Raw genomic sequence first — 17054 nt, forward strand, 5'->3', positions numbered from 1 at the left:
ACTTTGAAGCTCTAAAACTCGATCAAAAACCCCTTTTTAAGAAAAACACAAAGAACAAACCCCCCTTATTTTTGCAAGATCTATCCAAAAGCGCAAAAATATTTCGAAAATAAGATCAAATATTGCTCCAAATAGAGTTTACGGCCCAAGAACTCGGTGTTTACGGCCGTAAGCTAGGACCGTAAACACAGAATATTCAATATTTGGATGAAACAATAAATCCTTTTGACTGATATAACTTGGCTCTGATACCAATTATAAGTCCCTAATTTGCATGTGTATCGGTCAGATCCGTTTGATGGTGCGGAATCCCAATCAAACGGATGATGTAAGATCAAAAATAGAAGAGAAGGAGAAGAAGAATTAATATGAATCTTGTATGTATTGATATGAATTATAATCCGGATAGAAAAGATTCACACACACGATTTCTCTCTCTGGTCGTAAACTACTTCGTGTTCATCAATCTTTACTCCTCACCCTAACACCTTTATTTATACATGTCGGATATGGGCCGGAAACAAATGGGCCGTAAATGAGTTTACGGCCATAAGGTGTTTACGGTCGTAAACTCAGCCGTAAACTAGACCGAAAATTCATAAATATTACAGAGAAATACAATTGCTTAGAAAAGTAAAGTATAAACCATATTTTGACCCAACAAATTGAACATTATATATATATATATATATATATATATATATATATATATAAAGAGAGAAAGAGAGAGAGAGAGAGAGCTAGGTTATTTTGTTTTTTATATTTATTGTGTGCTAGAATGCACCAATAGAAATTTAGTAAATTAAATAATTATTTAATTAAATAAATATATATATTAAATGATATCCATAATTATAATTCTCTTTTTATGGAAACTAATTAAATCCGTCATTAATGTCAACAATAACATTCTTTCAGAATGAATTTGCATCTAGGTTTTTATATATGAGTTCGTATTTTGTTTCGGGACTCGCTTACTTAAAATACAATAAAGTTGCATAGAATATGAAGAACGAGAGTGTATTCTACTATAATACACTTTCATTCTGCTGGATTACACTCTCATTCTTCTAGATATGAATTCATTCTGAAAGAATGTTATTGTTGACATTAATTACGAATTTAATTGGTTTCCATAAAAACAAGTTATAAATATGAATAGCATTTAATGAGTAAAGTCGAAAACTTTACCGTCCTAGATGTGTATTCGACTCAGATCTGGAATATGGGACTTAGATTCGAAGAATAATGGCTTAATACATTAAGAAAGCTTAGCATACTGAAGAACTTGACAAGTTGGGTCGAAATGTCTCGATTCTGTAAAAGCAACGACTCGACGAGTTCAAGGACGGACTTGACGAGCTGAGTTTGTGTAACACCCATAAAAATCATGTCATTTTAAACTTTTAAAAATATTTCAATTACTAAAAGTTATTACAAAAAGGTTTCCAAATAGTTTCATATCAGAGTATCCCAGAAATCCAAATCAAAATATGAGGGAGTGTACGGTCACGCCTTCGCCTTCTCGCGGTCATCCGATGTACCTAAAACAATAATCGACAAATGTAAGCTCGAAGGCTTAGTGAGTTACCCCCAAAATACCAATCTCATACAACCATAAACATATCATATAACAAACACAGAACAACCATGCATCTCGAGTCTACAGTGTGACTGGTCCGCCCGCACCGGGCCTTCAGTCCACCTGGTCTACTCTCTGAGTCTACAGTATGACTGGACCGCCCGCACCAGGCCTTCAGTCTATCTGGCCCACTCTTCGAGCCTCGACACATCTGGACCGCTCTCTCGAGGCCTTCAGCCTATCTAGACCGCTCGTCGGGCCTTCGGCCTGACTACGTGCCCTCCTAGTCCTACAGTCTATCTGATCCACCTAGGTATGTTGGCCTACAGCATGAAGCAGGACCCGCCTCAACCCAACCCCCATACCAATCAAACAATCATGTGCACATAAATATCATCCGGTAGCATGTATATAACAGATAATCATACCGATCTAACAGATCACTAACACAGCAACCATCCTATTACAGGATACCGACCTAACCGGTCACTAACATAACATCATCCTATATACCAGGATACCAACCTAAACCATGTCACTAACATAATACCATCCTAACTACTAGGATGCAGATCTAGCAAATCAATAAACATATCAAGCAAATACCCGGATACAAATCCTATGAAGGGTCGGCCTTGGTGCTTTAGACCCTGTTGATATAGTGAGGATAACTCACCTCGCAATGTCGGTCTGAACTGAAGTGTCGACTCCTGAAGTGTTGTCTCACCGAAAATCCCGTACTATCCAAAATAACGAATGTTGAGTCAACATATGGGATATCAATCCTAACTAAGGGTCCATATAGTCCATTTTTTCTTTTCTCTAATTTAGGCCAAGGTCCAATACCAAAACAAAACCCAACACTAGGTATGCTTTCCAAGCCCACTAGTGGCCCGTTAATGGCCCAATTTTGCTAAATTGGGCCCAATCCCCCTAATGGGCCTTACCCTAAGCCCAAATATCTTCGTGGCCCACATTATCTGACTTCTGATGGCCCACAAAGGCCCAAATAACCAAAATCCCCTACATGGCCCAAACCGAGGCCCAAAACTCATAAGGCCCATATCTGATGAGTATGTTGGGCGTACTAGCTAAATGGTGAGTACGTTGGGTGTAATTGCATGTACGCTCAACGTACTCCCCTGTTGAGTCACTTTCCCATTAAGTGCTTAATACTCCAATCCAGAAGCTACAATCACAAATCCAAGTTCTTTTCAACGCCTTAATCCATAAAGTCACTGACTTGGTGACTTTACATGACCCTAATAAGCCCAAACACCAAAATAGCATTCCATTCTCATAGAAATGATCTTAACTCATGCATGAATCCAATAAGACATTCAAGATGGCAATTTTCTGCCTTAGGGACTCATTTTGAACTGATAGGGGCAACTCTAAGTCCAGTTTCGGATTTGAACCATAAAGTTTTTTACTTGGGACCAAAATGACTTCAAAACCACACTACACTAGATCTAAGCATTCTTGAGGAAAGTTATGATGTTTATACCTCCAAAGAGTCTCAAATGATGATGTTATTCCAGATCTATGAGCTCAAACTTCCCAAGTCCTTCCTTGCCAATTTCTTCTTTCCTCTTCCAAGCTTAAAAATCACCAAGATGGGCTTCTCAAGATTAAAATCACACAAGAATGAAGGGATGAGACATTCTAGGGTTTTTCTGAGGTTGGGGAGGCTGATAAGGGGCTAGGTTTCAAGTCCTCATGCTCTTTATATAGTGTTTGACCCTAAAATTAGGTTTTAGTGTCGCTGGGCATACGCCTCCAACACCCGTGACCATTTAACCTTCTACGTCGGGCGTATTCACCCAGCTGCCACCTTTGCCTTGCATGGTCCTTTCTTGCCACTTCCTTCCAGCCAAGAGCCAAAAATGACATAATAAAAATCCGAAGGATGAATTTGAAGCTACTTGAAAAATGGGATGTTACAATTGGGAAGCCCTGATTATGTTGATAGGAGGAACTCGACAAGTTTGTGAAATAACTTGACGAGTTGGACAGCGATTTCAGGGTTTTATGATTTATGGAACTCGGCGAGTTGATGGGCCAACTCGGCGAGTTGAGTCACCCCAGAGTGTTGACTTTGACCAGAATGTTGACTTTGACCAGGGTGTTGACTTTGACTTTGACTTTGACCAAAGTTGATCCCTTAAGGGGTTATGAGTATAAAAAGGGTAATTAAAGGGAATATTTTATGTGTAGGAGTTTGAGTGTGGTTGAATTCAGAGCCAAGACCGTTCAACTACTTTACAGCATTTAAGGTGAGTTACCTTCCAGTAGAAGTGGGTCGAAGGCACCAATGTCGGCTTACTAGTAGCTGATTACATTAGAGATGATTGTCTTTGTGATAAATGTATGGGATGCCACTATATGTTATGCTTTATGTGCTAGTATGTTATGATATTATGTGATAGTGGTAAGAAGGGTGAAGTAGTCCTCGGAACCGGTTAAAATAAACCAGAGGACAGGTCGGGCACCCAGATATGCCTAGCAGGGTAAGTCGAGCAGTCAGATATGCTTAACATGGTAGGTCGGGCACTCAAATATGTCTGACAGGATAGGTCGGGCACCCAGATATGCCTAGAAGTATGTGATTATGTGGTATGATGGGGGAACTCACTAAGCTTTATACTTACGGTTTTCAATTTTGGGTTTCAGTTACTTCTTCTTCGAAAGGAAAGGAGTCGGCATGATTGCAAGGCATCACACCATGATTTCGTACATGAGATCTTTGGGAGTTATACTCTGATGTTGTTTTATCATGACATGTTTTGACTATTGATACATTGGTTTTGAAATAACTTGATTCTATGACGTTTTCAGACAAATGGTTTTATAATTATTAAGTTAAAAATGAAATTTTTGGTCTTGAATTTTGAGACGTTACAATTTATATATGTTTAATTGCGTCTTATTTCCTGTTTATGTCTTTTTGTGTCATTATATACATTGTTGGTGGACACGTGTTGTTCCTCTTTTCTTCGTCCTTTGTTCTATCTCTCCCCAGATATCCCCAATTTCACCTCCAATTCATTTCCGACTGGAACCTTCGTCCGATTTTTTTCTGCTTCTCCCCCATCGCCATCGAAAGACCAGTGCACCACCACTCTTTCTTTCCCATCACACAACATCGACAACAATACAAACTTAGCAATGTGTTGATGCAGTTTCACCTCTTTTGTGCTTTCTTGTCCAATAGAATTTTATTTTCGAGATGTTGATTGCCATTTTTTTTAGTGATCATGGCTTCATGAAAACCATCGCTCCCACTAGATTTGGTATAAGGAAAAAATGGCCATGTGTTGGGGAGGAACAGTCGTGGGGTATGGAAGGTCTATTTTGCCTTACCTTCTTAATTTTCTCCGAAGCCAGCATGATTCTTCCAATTTGGGCTTAATTAGCATCCAATTTATTTTCCTTATGTGAAGTAGGGTTAATGGTTTTTTCCGTTTTTTGCAAATGATTTTCGATTTGTGTGTTGTGCGTTGTAGATAGCGGTCTGAGGCAATTGAGGTCGCCGAATTGTGGCCGGAGTTAACACAAACATAATTATTTTTCTTCTACATCAGGTTTTCTACAACATCTTCTTTTACAAAAAAAAGGGCTAGGGTTTAGATAAGAGTCATTTTCAGAGAATGGAGGATATCAAATGAGGCGGTCCTAGGAGTTGGTGTTTTTAAATAAGGCATTAAACTCGAAATCTAAGGTTTTGCATTTATCTCGTCACCAAGGCGTGGCCATTGCATGACCACATCATGGCGATTTAAATGATGCGCATACCTAAAGATGGATGTCACGGCTACACGTCGTGGCCAACTTAAAACATCAAAATGAAATCATGGAATTAATACCTGGAAAACTGTTGCCTAAAGATTTCGTCAAGTTGATGTGTTTATACTTAGAGAACCAAAAATTACTCAATGACAACAACCTCTTTAAACTAAACTAGCCAGGGCGTAGTCATATAGGTGCAAGAGTGAGCAGTGGTGCACCTACATAAATTTGAGATTATATATATATATATATATATATATATATATATATATATATATATATATATATATATATGTGTGTGTGTGTGTGTGTGTGTGCGCGCGCGCACGCACGCAATATATATTTTTGTTAAAGAAAAGGAATTATAAAAAGAATTAGAAATTTTGAAATTTAGTAGAAGATAATAAATTGTTGCATATGTTGATTAGACTCCATTTTAAATTATTTTAATCAAGTAAGACAACACCATGTACAACTTAATTAACAACTTAGTTTAGAATACATATATAATTACATTTTGTTATCGTTTGGAAAATTTTGCCACTTATTCGTATTTATAAATTATTTTGTCTATCCTAAAACAAAATCTTGATTATGCCCTGAAACTAGCATTCCAATTTTATCTTTGATGTAGTGTTGAATTCATGTGATTGTAACCTATTAGCACCAACAGCACTACATTGTTTTAACTTAAAATTTGAAGCTTTATCCCAAGACCATGCGAGTTATAAAAGTCTTCCTCACACGATGATTAAAGAACCCAGCATATGGTAACCCGGTTTGACTAAACACCAACTTATCTTCCGCAACTTTCATATCTCTAAATATTATTAAAAGAGAACCCTTAATTCATCAATGAAGCAATCAATGCCCTTGATTGTATTTCAATCATATGATTTTCACCATTAGATCAAATTGATGACATCATCTTCTCAAAATAGAATTCAAACATATAATTATAGAATCTTTAAATTTACCAATTACATTTGAAACACAATTACATTAAATTATAGAATCTTTAATTATAGAATCTATTCATATTTTCGAAAATATATTTCACAATTCGGGCATAATTATATTTAATTATAGAATCTTTAAAATCAGCAATTATGTTATCAATTAAAGCATATCATTCTATTTATATATGAGACATCGGTTTCTCCATAAATCTGGCTAAAAACATGAATAACCGCCCCCATCTTTCTCCTCTATTTTTTCTTTTAAACCAGAATTCCTTAATCCTCTTCTTCCTCGTGTCAATGGTTGTGCTTCAATTGATGCTTTGTGTGTTCATAACAGAATGTAGCACCATAAGGTGGTTCCTTTTTCTCATGTATTCTTAGAATTTACATATTGTCTCTTCCTTGCATCTCCAATTATCACACCTCTGTTTTGGCTTCACACAAATCTCTACAAACTGAAGCAAATATCTCCTTCAAGACATCTTTTGACAATCTATGTCATCATTAACCCTAATTAATATTGTTCATAATTTAATTCCATTATTTATAGTTTTTGGCTTCAAAATTTAAACCTGATTTGTTTTTTTCTTTTTTAAAAAAACTCATTAAATAAGCATATCAATAATTATGTTATCCTTAATATATTAAAACAAAAATCTTATGATATCATCTGAAACAATCTGGGTCATTGATTGCATTTCAATTTTATGTTTTCCACCCTTAGATTAAATTGGTGACATCATCTTCCCCAAATGGAATGTATTTAATTTCAATAAAAGTTTTCCAACTGTCAAACAAAATTAACATAAATCCATTGAAATAGAATGTATTTAATTTTAATAAATCACCCCTTATTTTAAATCTTGAATTTCCGGTTATAAAAGTTTTAAAATAGTCAACTTTAAAAATATATTACTGAAAACCATTTCAATCAAGACATTAAATATCAACCATTAATATAAATCCATTTATATTAGCAAACCATTAATATAAAATCCATTTTTATTAGGAAACCATTAATACCAAAAAATCAAATTCAAATTATCAAATACATATACGATTCATCTTGAATTTGCGGCTCACACTTATTTTCGATCGTTGGTTTTCTTCAAACCTTCTCCTACAACATCATTCTTATTGTTTATCACTTCCATCATCATTATCTGCTTCAAACCTTCATTGTTGTGCACTAGAAGGTCAGTACCTTCTTTCGCTTTTTTATATTTTTTTCGATTATTTTTTGTTCCCGTATCAAATATACGTATTCATATATATGTTGATATTCTTTGTCACAACTTACATGAAATCGATTAACATCATTCAGTCTAGATTAAGTTAAACAAAACAAAATTGTATAATTTTTCATATTAAATTCTTAACCTATTAACTTGGACTCGATACTCAACAACCTCTACAAACTGCAATAGCTATGTGATTTTTTTACAATTTATAGCAACATACTTACCATGAAAAAAGAACTTTTAATTTAAACTACAACTTAGTTTTTTATTGGTAACAACAATATACAACACTTAATATCAACATCATTCCTACCGGTTTCTCTAAATATTAATACCTGAACCGTATCAAAAGTAGGCTAAGAAGTTAGAATCTAAACTAGGAATAATCTTATTTCCTTGAATATCATATTTACGGTATTATAGAAAAATTTTATTTGATTGTAGAATTAAATTGCATAATTACAATTAATATTTTTTTATTAAACTTTGTATGGAGGTATGAAACAACAATAAGAATATTTTTGAATGAACATTATTCAAAATAATTTGTATAATCTAGTACATGTTAATTTAGTTCATTTATATACTTTCTTGTAACATTGGATTTTTTTGTCATGTTATATTCAAAATATGGGTTATTAGAACAGACACCTTAAGTGTTTGACGAAATGTCTCAAAGAATATGACACAAGTTCTCTACACTCACCTCACAACCATGTATAAATTTTGTTTTTTTTTTCTAGATTTTTAGCGTCATGTGTTTTTTATGTTTGCAACTTTGTAGTGTTACATTTTTTTGTCTCATCCTCAGGTTTTTCTATCTCTGATAGGGCTTCATTTTTTTATATTTATTGTAACTATCAATTCAATCTATGTTACTTTGTTATGACTTTTATCAGCATGATAAGATTCTAATAAATTGTCCATTTCTTGATCTTTTAGAAAAAGATGTTCTAACTGAACTATCATCTACGACCGTGGTATTCTATTTTGTTGATGAAGCGATCTATGATTTGGCCATGATGGTTTTTACGGATTAAAGGATTTTTTTCAAACTAATACCATCATTTAACTTTAAAGGATTTTTTTTCAACTTTGATGGCATGTAACAGAGTTTTGGCTGAAATTTTCAATTTTGTCGGCATATAACAGGTTATGACTTAAATAATGATATTAGATATTTAGGTAATCAGGTTTTCTTCGGTTCTTAAATTATTTTGCAGAAAGTGGTCCAATTTAGTATTATTAATCTCACAAAAGGCAAGTCTCATGTCTCTTTTAGCATATCCATTGAGTTTAATAGTTTATTGTTCATATTTGTTTTTTAAAAAAAAATGTTAAATCTTGTTTTAGTGAATGCAAGTCAGTAAGGAAGTAAAGGCTCAAGAAGAGAAAAATACTAAATATGGGATGATCATGGTTATTTCATGCCAAAATAAAATTCTAAAGTAAAAAATGCTAAATTTAAAAGATAAACACTTGCAATGCAGAATACATATTATACTTCCCAAATAAGTAACCAAAAACTAACCTCTTCCCTAAATAAATTACATATTAACTAACATCAATAAATTATGATTATAGTGTCTTGATTTTTAATTATACATTATAGAGAGTCGGTTAATATGTAGTCATTATTTTTATATTCGTATCGGTTTTGAACTACAAAAACTATAAATAATAAAAATGAAATGTAACATATACGATGGTAATAATGCAAAAATAACCTTCAAATTTGGTTTGATACAAAAAAATAGTCTAAAACTTATTTCTAAAAGCAATAAGAAATAACAACGATCTTTCAAAAAGAAATGAGAAATTGCAACGAACTTTTAAAAACTATCAAGAATGTATAATATAGAATGATAATAATGCTTAAAAACACTGAGTTTGGTCTGATGCGAAAAAAGTAATTTTATATGAAAGTAGGATTGCAGTAACACTAAAAGAACCTATATGTTTTTTATCTGATGCAAAAGTGGTTGAAGCATACTTCTAAATTGGCAAGAAATAGCAATGAACTTTTAATTCATCTTGAATAACCATTTAACAGCTATATGTGAAAGATATGAATACTCAGCAGTTAAGACCATAGACCTTACTCAAACGTCCGCAAATGTCTTGAAGTAAGCATTCATTTTTCCATTATTTTATCATTGTCATAAAATAAAAATAAAAAAATCATCATCTGTTTAAATTGTTTAATTTGTCTCATAATAACAAGTAAGTTGTGTGTCAATTATGTATTTTGACATTTTCAATGAGTCATGGGCAATATCTAAATCGAGCAAGCATTTTTATATTTCTTTGTTAGAGTTTTTTTATATTTAATATTGTATGTGTGTGTGTGTGTGTGGGGGGGGGGGGGGGGGGGGTTACGTGGTTCATTTCAAATAAACATAAATAAGTTGCTATTTTTTAAAATAAACAATTCTATTTCGCAATATAACCATAAAATAACAATGTGTTTTGAAAGTACATTATCAAACGTTGGATTATACTTGCGTAGACCCGTTTTTGCGCATAGTTAACTATATGTAGCTGTTTCCGGTGTCACAAGTAAAAAATGTTTGAAAGTACTTTGTGGCGATGAAAGTCGTTCAACTAATAAAACAAAAAATGTTGTCTACAAAGAGGTTCAACTAATAAAACAAAAAATGTTATTTACAAAGAGGTCCTTCAACGACTATATATATTTACCAACCTCAGTGTATTTTATACACATTTTAATAATATCAATAACCCTGATTTTTTTATAATTATTCTGCAATATCTATATACATTTATATTTTATTTATGCGTTCCCCGCGTTTAACGCGGGTCATAATCTAGTCATAAATCAAAGTCAAATTTAAATTATTTATTTTGTAATATGTACAAAGGATGATAGGAATGCATTCGTTTTCTAAGGCAAGATTAATTATAAAACTAGAAGGTGCAATAAATAATATGAAAACAACAAAATCAATATCACAAAAAATAAATAATCATTACAAATCTATTTTAAGTTGATAAAAGATAAATTTATGAGACGAAATATTTTGTTTTAGCACACCAAAAATGTTTAGCCCAGACTTTATTTGCATTCACGAAAGAAATATCACCACTGAATTCTTAAACAAACGATTTAGTTCATCTTAGAAGAAGCTAACTCATGATCTTTTTGATTGTAGATCACATGAGAGTGATAAATTATAAGATTAGGTTTTGTATCAAAATTCCTTGTGAACCGATCTTTGTTATTATTTGATCGAGCTGAATCTTGAATAAGAACATCTTGAATCGCCTTTGGCATGGGTTCATCTTTCATTACACTTCTCCAGTATTCTTTAGGGCCTTCTCTTGCATCATGGAGACTTGCTAGCTAAACACCAAAAACCAGAAAAATAGTTACAGAAAATTGGAAAAATTCAAGAATTTTGAATAAAATTGCACTCTACATGAACATGAAAATGAATGAACTCTTACTAGAATAAGGGAGAAGAAAAACAAACCGGTCGAAAGAGATCTCATGTTTTTAGGTAGTTGAAGGTTTTAGCGAGTAAAATAAGTAATTATATATTGGCATTTATAGATGGTGTAATTTGGCTAGGCTATAAAAGCTAGTGGGACCCACGTTATTTAAACCTATTATATTAACATAGCAAAGTGCACCAACTCAATATTATTTTATTTTATTTTTTTGCTTTTTTTATAATTAAATTAGCTGTTTAAAATGATTTTTTAATACTCGTTATAAATTTAAATATATTATTGAGATTATTTTATTTTTGTTTAGATAATTATATAAATTTGTTTTAATTTGACATGTAGCATATAGTATATAACATATATTCTTCTCAAATTCATTTTTTTATATCATTATATATAATATGTTTATTATATTGTTGTAAAGTATATTTTTCATACAATATATATGTTGGAATATTAACTTTTACGAATGAACATTAATTTTTATGGTGGACACCTCATCACAACTATTTTCAATTGGGTTAAATATAATAGTCATTTTGGTATGTAATTGGAAAAATTGGATTTGCTTTCCATTTTATTTTATATCTTGTAATTGTTATTTTGTTTTTTTAAGCTGTCTTATGTTTGATTGGCAGTGATTTTAATAATAAAATTCTGTCGTTTTAAAAAAAACATTAACTTTTAATGAGTGTTTGAAAGCAAGAAATTTAATAAAGTGTATGATATTTTTTAATGAATATAATACCTTAAATATCATTTAATTTCAAAACTAATTACACTTTTTAATTGTTATAATTCACTGATGTCAATGATAAGTACTTCTTCATTAAAATACATAATTCACTATTTTTTTCATTATCCATATAAATTTATATGATAAATCATTTTATATAAAACTATTATAATAATTATAGACTTATAAGACTAGTGAGTGTGGGTAACTAGCTAAAGGATATTATTACACCAAATATTTGTCACCTCACATGATGTCGCCTCACGGTATTGTAATACCAAGTGAAGAAATAAACAAACATATTATAAGAGCATCTTCGATGTGAGCTTTTTTTATAACTTATTATTATTGATTTTTTATAAATGATCACTTATTTCCATTGGAATACATTATTTTTTTGCTTATTTTTATTGACCATTCAATATATATTAAATGGTCAATATAGTTTAATTTTTTGTATATTTTCTTCCTCATCTTCTAATTATATTTTAATTTACTCCTTTATTATATTTTAGTTTTCAATTTATTTATTTATTTAGTAGTTAATTTGATTTGTCACTTTATTTAATTTATCTATCAAATATTTTGTGACATCTTAGGAACTTTTAGAGGTATTATAAAAATGTGTTTACAACAATGTGTGTTTAAAAACAACTAACTAAATGGAGAGAGTTATATATAACATTTTAAATAAATAAGGATAGATTAGTTAAATTTAAAGAAAAAGCTAGTGGAAAAGGTTAACCATTGGAGAGACCATTTATTTAGTGGTTAAAGTTAATGTAATTATGAGGTGGCAATAATTTCAAGCTATAACATAACTCATCCATTGAAGATGCTCTAACATACTCAATTTTTCATGTCATCATTTTTTTCGATTTAATTTTTATTTTTTATAAAAAGAAAATTAATTTAATAAAACATGTTATTTGAACAACACTTGATTTTCTAATTAAATATACTATTTAAAAATATATATTTAAAAAAAGCATTACAACAAAGAAAAACAAAGAACATTTAAAAACAAAAAATATATTTTTTTTTTGCCCCTAAATTATTCATCATCATTTCCATCATATATATAATCTGCTAAATCTTTTCGAAGTTGTCTGTGTTTACGTGAGTCTTGAATATCAACTACCATATATAAATATTCCGATGTCCTCGGTTGAAATTGTCTGTGTCTGGGCTTCGAAGTCGAATACTCCGTAATATTTCGTCATTTATCTTCAACCACTCTGTTATGCATTATGATACATGCATACACAATATCTTGTAGAATGTCTAACTGATATAGTCGTGTCGCATATTCAACTATGTGTTATTTCGACTTTAGAATTCCAAAAGCACATTTCACATCCTTACATACTCCTTGTTTTTGTTGAAAATTTTGTCTCTTGGTTCCAATGGATGTCGAAACGCCTTCACGAATGTGGAATATACTAGATATATTCCATCCGTAAGGTAATACCCAAACTTATATTCATTTCCATTCACTGTGAAAGGGGCATTTGATGCCTTTCCTAACAAAATATCGTCGAATATTGGTGAGTGATCAAGAATATTCACGTCGTTGTTCAAACTCGTAACCCCAAAAAATCATATTAAATCCATAAATCTTGGGAAGCAACATCCTCTAATACCAACAAAGGCGTTCCATGATGACCACTTGCATATTGGCATTTCCACGCCACGGGACAATTTCTCCATTTCCAGTGTGTGCAATTAATGTTTCCAAGCATACCCAGAAAATCGTGTCTTTCTTCATGCGTTGCATATAGTTGGTGTATATCATTCAACGAAGGTTCGCGCAAATAAACGTCAACGAAGGTTTCAACAACACCTCTCGCCAAAATTATTAGCCGTTGCCCTTCGTTACCGTCACCGTGGACAACAATATAACGCGTAAAAACGGAAGGTCGAAGTTGTGTTCACTCGTTATCACACCATTATTACCCTTTCCACGTCATAGTAAGGTGTATGGACGTTACCCATACCATGCAGTTTAACTTTACAACTAATCAATATTTTAATCAAATTTCATAATATCAATCCCAAAACATGATATATTGTCGTTTAATTATTTCTAAAGTTTCCGGTGAATTGTGTGAATGTAAATATTTCTTATATATAAGTTGTGATATTGATATACTTGCAAAGGAATTAATAATGAGAAAATATCATTTTAACCCAAGGAACTTGTCATGTTTGTTTTAAAATGTCACTCAGTTATTTTCTTTTGCATTTTAGGGGAATTTATTATAATGTGACCTATTGAAATGGTCCCTTGACCCCTGATAGAAGGTATCATGCCAAACCAAATCAGACAAAAATAAAAAGATCGTAAGGCTCTCTTTAAACGTACAAACATCTTGGCTTTGTGATTATGTCATCTAGTAACCAAAAATCATATTGGGGGAAATAAGGGCATCACAACCATGTGATTGATTAATGGTTTTGTGTTTTGAGAACCGCCTTTGTTTCAAGTCTTTGCTTCCGATTTCCTAAATGATGTGCAACTTCCCAATAATTACAATTTCATCCCTATACAAGAGTATCTCTCTTTTGTTAACGATCGTGATTTTGCTGTTGATGGTGTCCTTTCAGACAACCCAATAACTCTATATATAGCTTTTGGTATGCACATATGCCTTTTCTTTTTGTCTTATTCCTCTTCCTAGCTCGATCGTACTTCCATATTCTAATTTTTGACATTTATATTTACAGATTGCTTATCTCACTAGGGGAAAAAACGAATCACAAAAAGGTAATATTCTATTTGAGTATTCATGAATCATTCCCTTTTAGAAGAAATCTTTTTCTTTATCAGACAACATTTCATTATTTGGTGTGTGTGTGTGTGTGTTTTGGTGTGGTGGTTCAATAAAACCTTTGATCATCTCATTCGAAGGAGCAAGCAGAGAGTACCCTGGTTGTATGGACATGGCATATCGTTTCAGATGATACATATATTATCGATTGTCATGTTCAAATGACGAGTGATGGAATATCAATTTGTTTCTTCTTTGTTTGGTTCCTAATTGGAAACTTAGTCTTTCAACAACATTACTCATATAATCTCCTTAATTTCATCTCGTTTGTCGAATTGAACATCTAAAGACAGGGATGATACACAAGCATTATTTTTTGGAAATTTAACAAACATGTTAGGAAAAAAAAATATAAGCAATGCATAGAAGGTGTTCGACAAAATGTTTGAAAGAATAATTTTGTCTATATCAAACCTCTCAAGTATTAATCTCATTTATCAAACATACATCACCATATTTTACCTAGTTAGCCGGTATCAGGTTAAATAAGGACCTTTTAAAACTGTAATCTCATACTTCATTCTCTTAATATACACAAAAAAAAAGTGACATTTTAAAACAAACATGATAAGTTCGTTGGGTTAAAATGATATTTTCCAATTAATAATTGCATTCTTATATTATTTCTTTTTAAACAGCAAATCTATCTTATTTTTATTAATCTACTCTTAATACCACCCATATCATATCACAAATAAACCTTGAATCCTCCTCCACGATAATAAATTAATGTTTATATTCAAGTCCTAAGCGTATCGACATAAATATTGCATGGATTACTACTCATTGGGTAAGTAATCGTTTATACAATCGTATTTAGTTTTTTATTGCAAGCAAATTATAAATTTTTTTAAATATTAAACGATAATATAATTTGCAAAACAATCACACAAAAACAGTCGAATAAAGTAGTTTTATTTTGTATTTAAATTTTGACAATGCAAGAGGTAAATGGTAATATATTTCATATTTCTTTAACTACATAATTGAATTAGTTTTTTATGAAGTATATATTCCATTAAGCATCTATAGTCACTAAACACTACAAAATTTAATGTACCGTCGTATCATAATTTCAACTTCTTTTCAACTTTTTGATATATTGGAAATGATTATTAAATTGTTATCAAAATGATAATTGTCTCACATCTATTGTGAGTTACAATGTACCAATAAGAATTTAGTAAAAGTTATATGTATATTAAATGATATCCATACTTATAATTCCTTTTTAGGAACTAATTAAATTTGTCATTAATGTCAACAATAATATTCTTTCAGAATGAATTCGTATGCAGAAAAATAAAAGTGTATTCTAGCAGAATGAGAGTGATTTTAATAGAATACACTCTTGTTTTTCATATTTTATGCAACTTTATTGTATTTTAAGTGAGTGAGTAATAAAACAAAAAACGAATCTATACATAAAAACATAGATGCGAATTCATTCTAAAATAATGTTATTGTTGACATTATTGACGAATTTAATTAGTTTCCATAAAAAGATAATTATAATTATGGATATCATTTAATATACATACAATTATGGAAATCATTTAATATCTATCTTTATTTAATTAAATAATTATTTAATTTTACTAAATTCCTATTGATACATTGTAGCACACAATAAATGTAAAAACACAGTAACCTAGTCCTATATATATATATATAGGACATAGAAAATATGTGGCTGTTATGTACCTAATATTATGTATAGAACCATCAACTACCTATAAGCCTTCATATTCAAATTTAATATAGAAAACTATAGTGAATGATTGAAATTATTCATTAAAAACCCACTAAACTTCTTCTCATAAAACATCCAAAAGAACCATGCAAATATACATATGGTATGTGTCAAAGAAAGTTATGAAGCCTGCTAGAGGTCTAATATAAACAAGACATTCGAAATACATAGATGTTGGGGATAAATTATTAAATAAGAAATAATATGAGCTCAAAAGCAATAAGAAGAAACTAACAATAAAAAAATTGTGTTTTTTAATCAAAATGAAGTCAATTTTGATGGTTCTATACATAATATTGTATACATGACAGCCACATATTCACTTTTCTCTTTTATATATATATATATATATATATATATATATATATATATATATATATATATATATATATATGTGGTTACATTATTATGTTCTAACTATTTATTGTGTGCATCTAAGATTGATTTTGTACCAATCATTTTAGTTATTTTAAGAAAGTAATTAATGCATATTACATGTTGAAGATATAATAAGTATTAATTAAATTTTCAGCATTTAATATGTATTAATTACATTTTTATACTAACTAAAATGATTGGTCCAAAATCAATTCTACATGCACATAATAGTGAATAGAAACATTTGAACCTAACACACACACACTCTCTCTCTCTCTCTCTCTCTCTCTCTCTCTCTCTCTATATATATA

At 31.0% G+C, this 17054-nt stretch overlaps 1 protein-coding gene across 1 annotated transcript; it reads right to left on the reverse strand.

Moving 5' to 3' along the window:
- Positions 1–10597: 10597 nt before the first annotated feature.
- On the reverse strand, positions 10598–11106 carry LOC145074330 (uncharacterized). Its single transcript, XM_079020730.1, has 2 exons — positions 11043–11106; positions 10598–10938 (listed from the first exon to the last, which is right to left on the reverse strand). Exons 1-2 carry the CDS (start codon positions 11085–11087, stop codon positions 10702–10704), a joined length of 282 nt encoding a protein of 93 aa, XP_078876856.1. The 5' UTR covers positions 11088–11106; the 3' UTR covers positions 10598–10701.
- Between the last annotated feature and the right edge of the window lie 5948 nt (positions 11107–17054).

The sequence above is a fragment of the Lactuca serriola genome, chromosome 9 (genome assembly GCF_051521515.1).
Source record: "Lactuca serriola cultivar US96UC23 chromosome 9, Lser_US96UC23_V15, whole genome shotgun sequence".
Classification (NCBI taxonomy): Eukaryota; Viridiplantae; Streptophyta; class Magnoliopsida; order Asterales; family Asteraceae; genus Lactuca; species Lactuca serriola.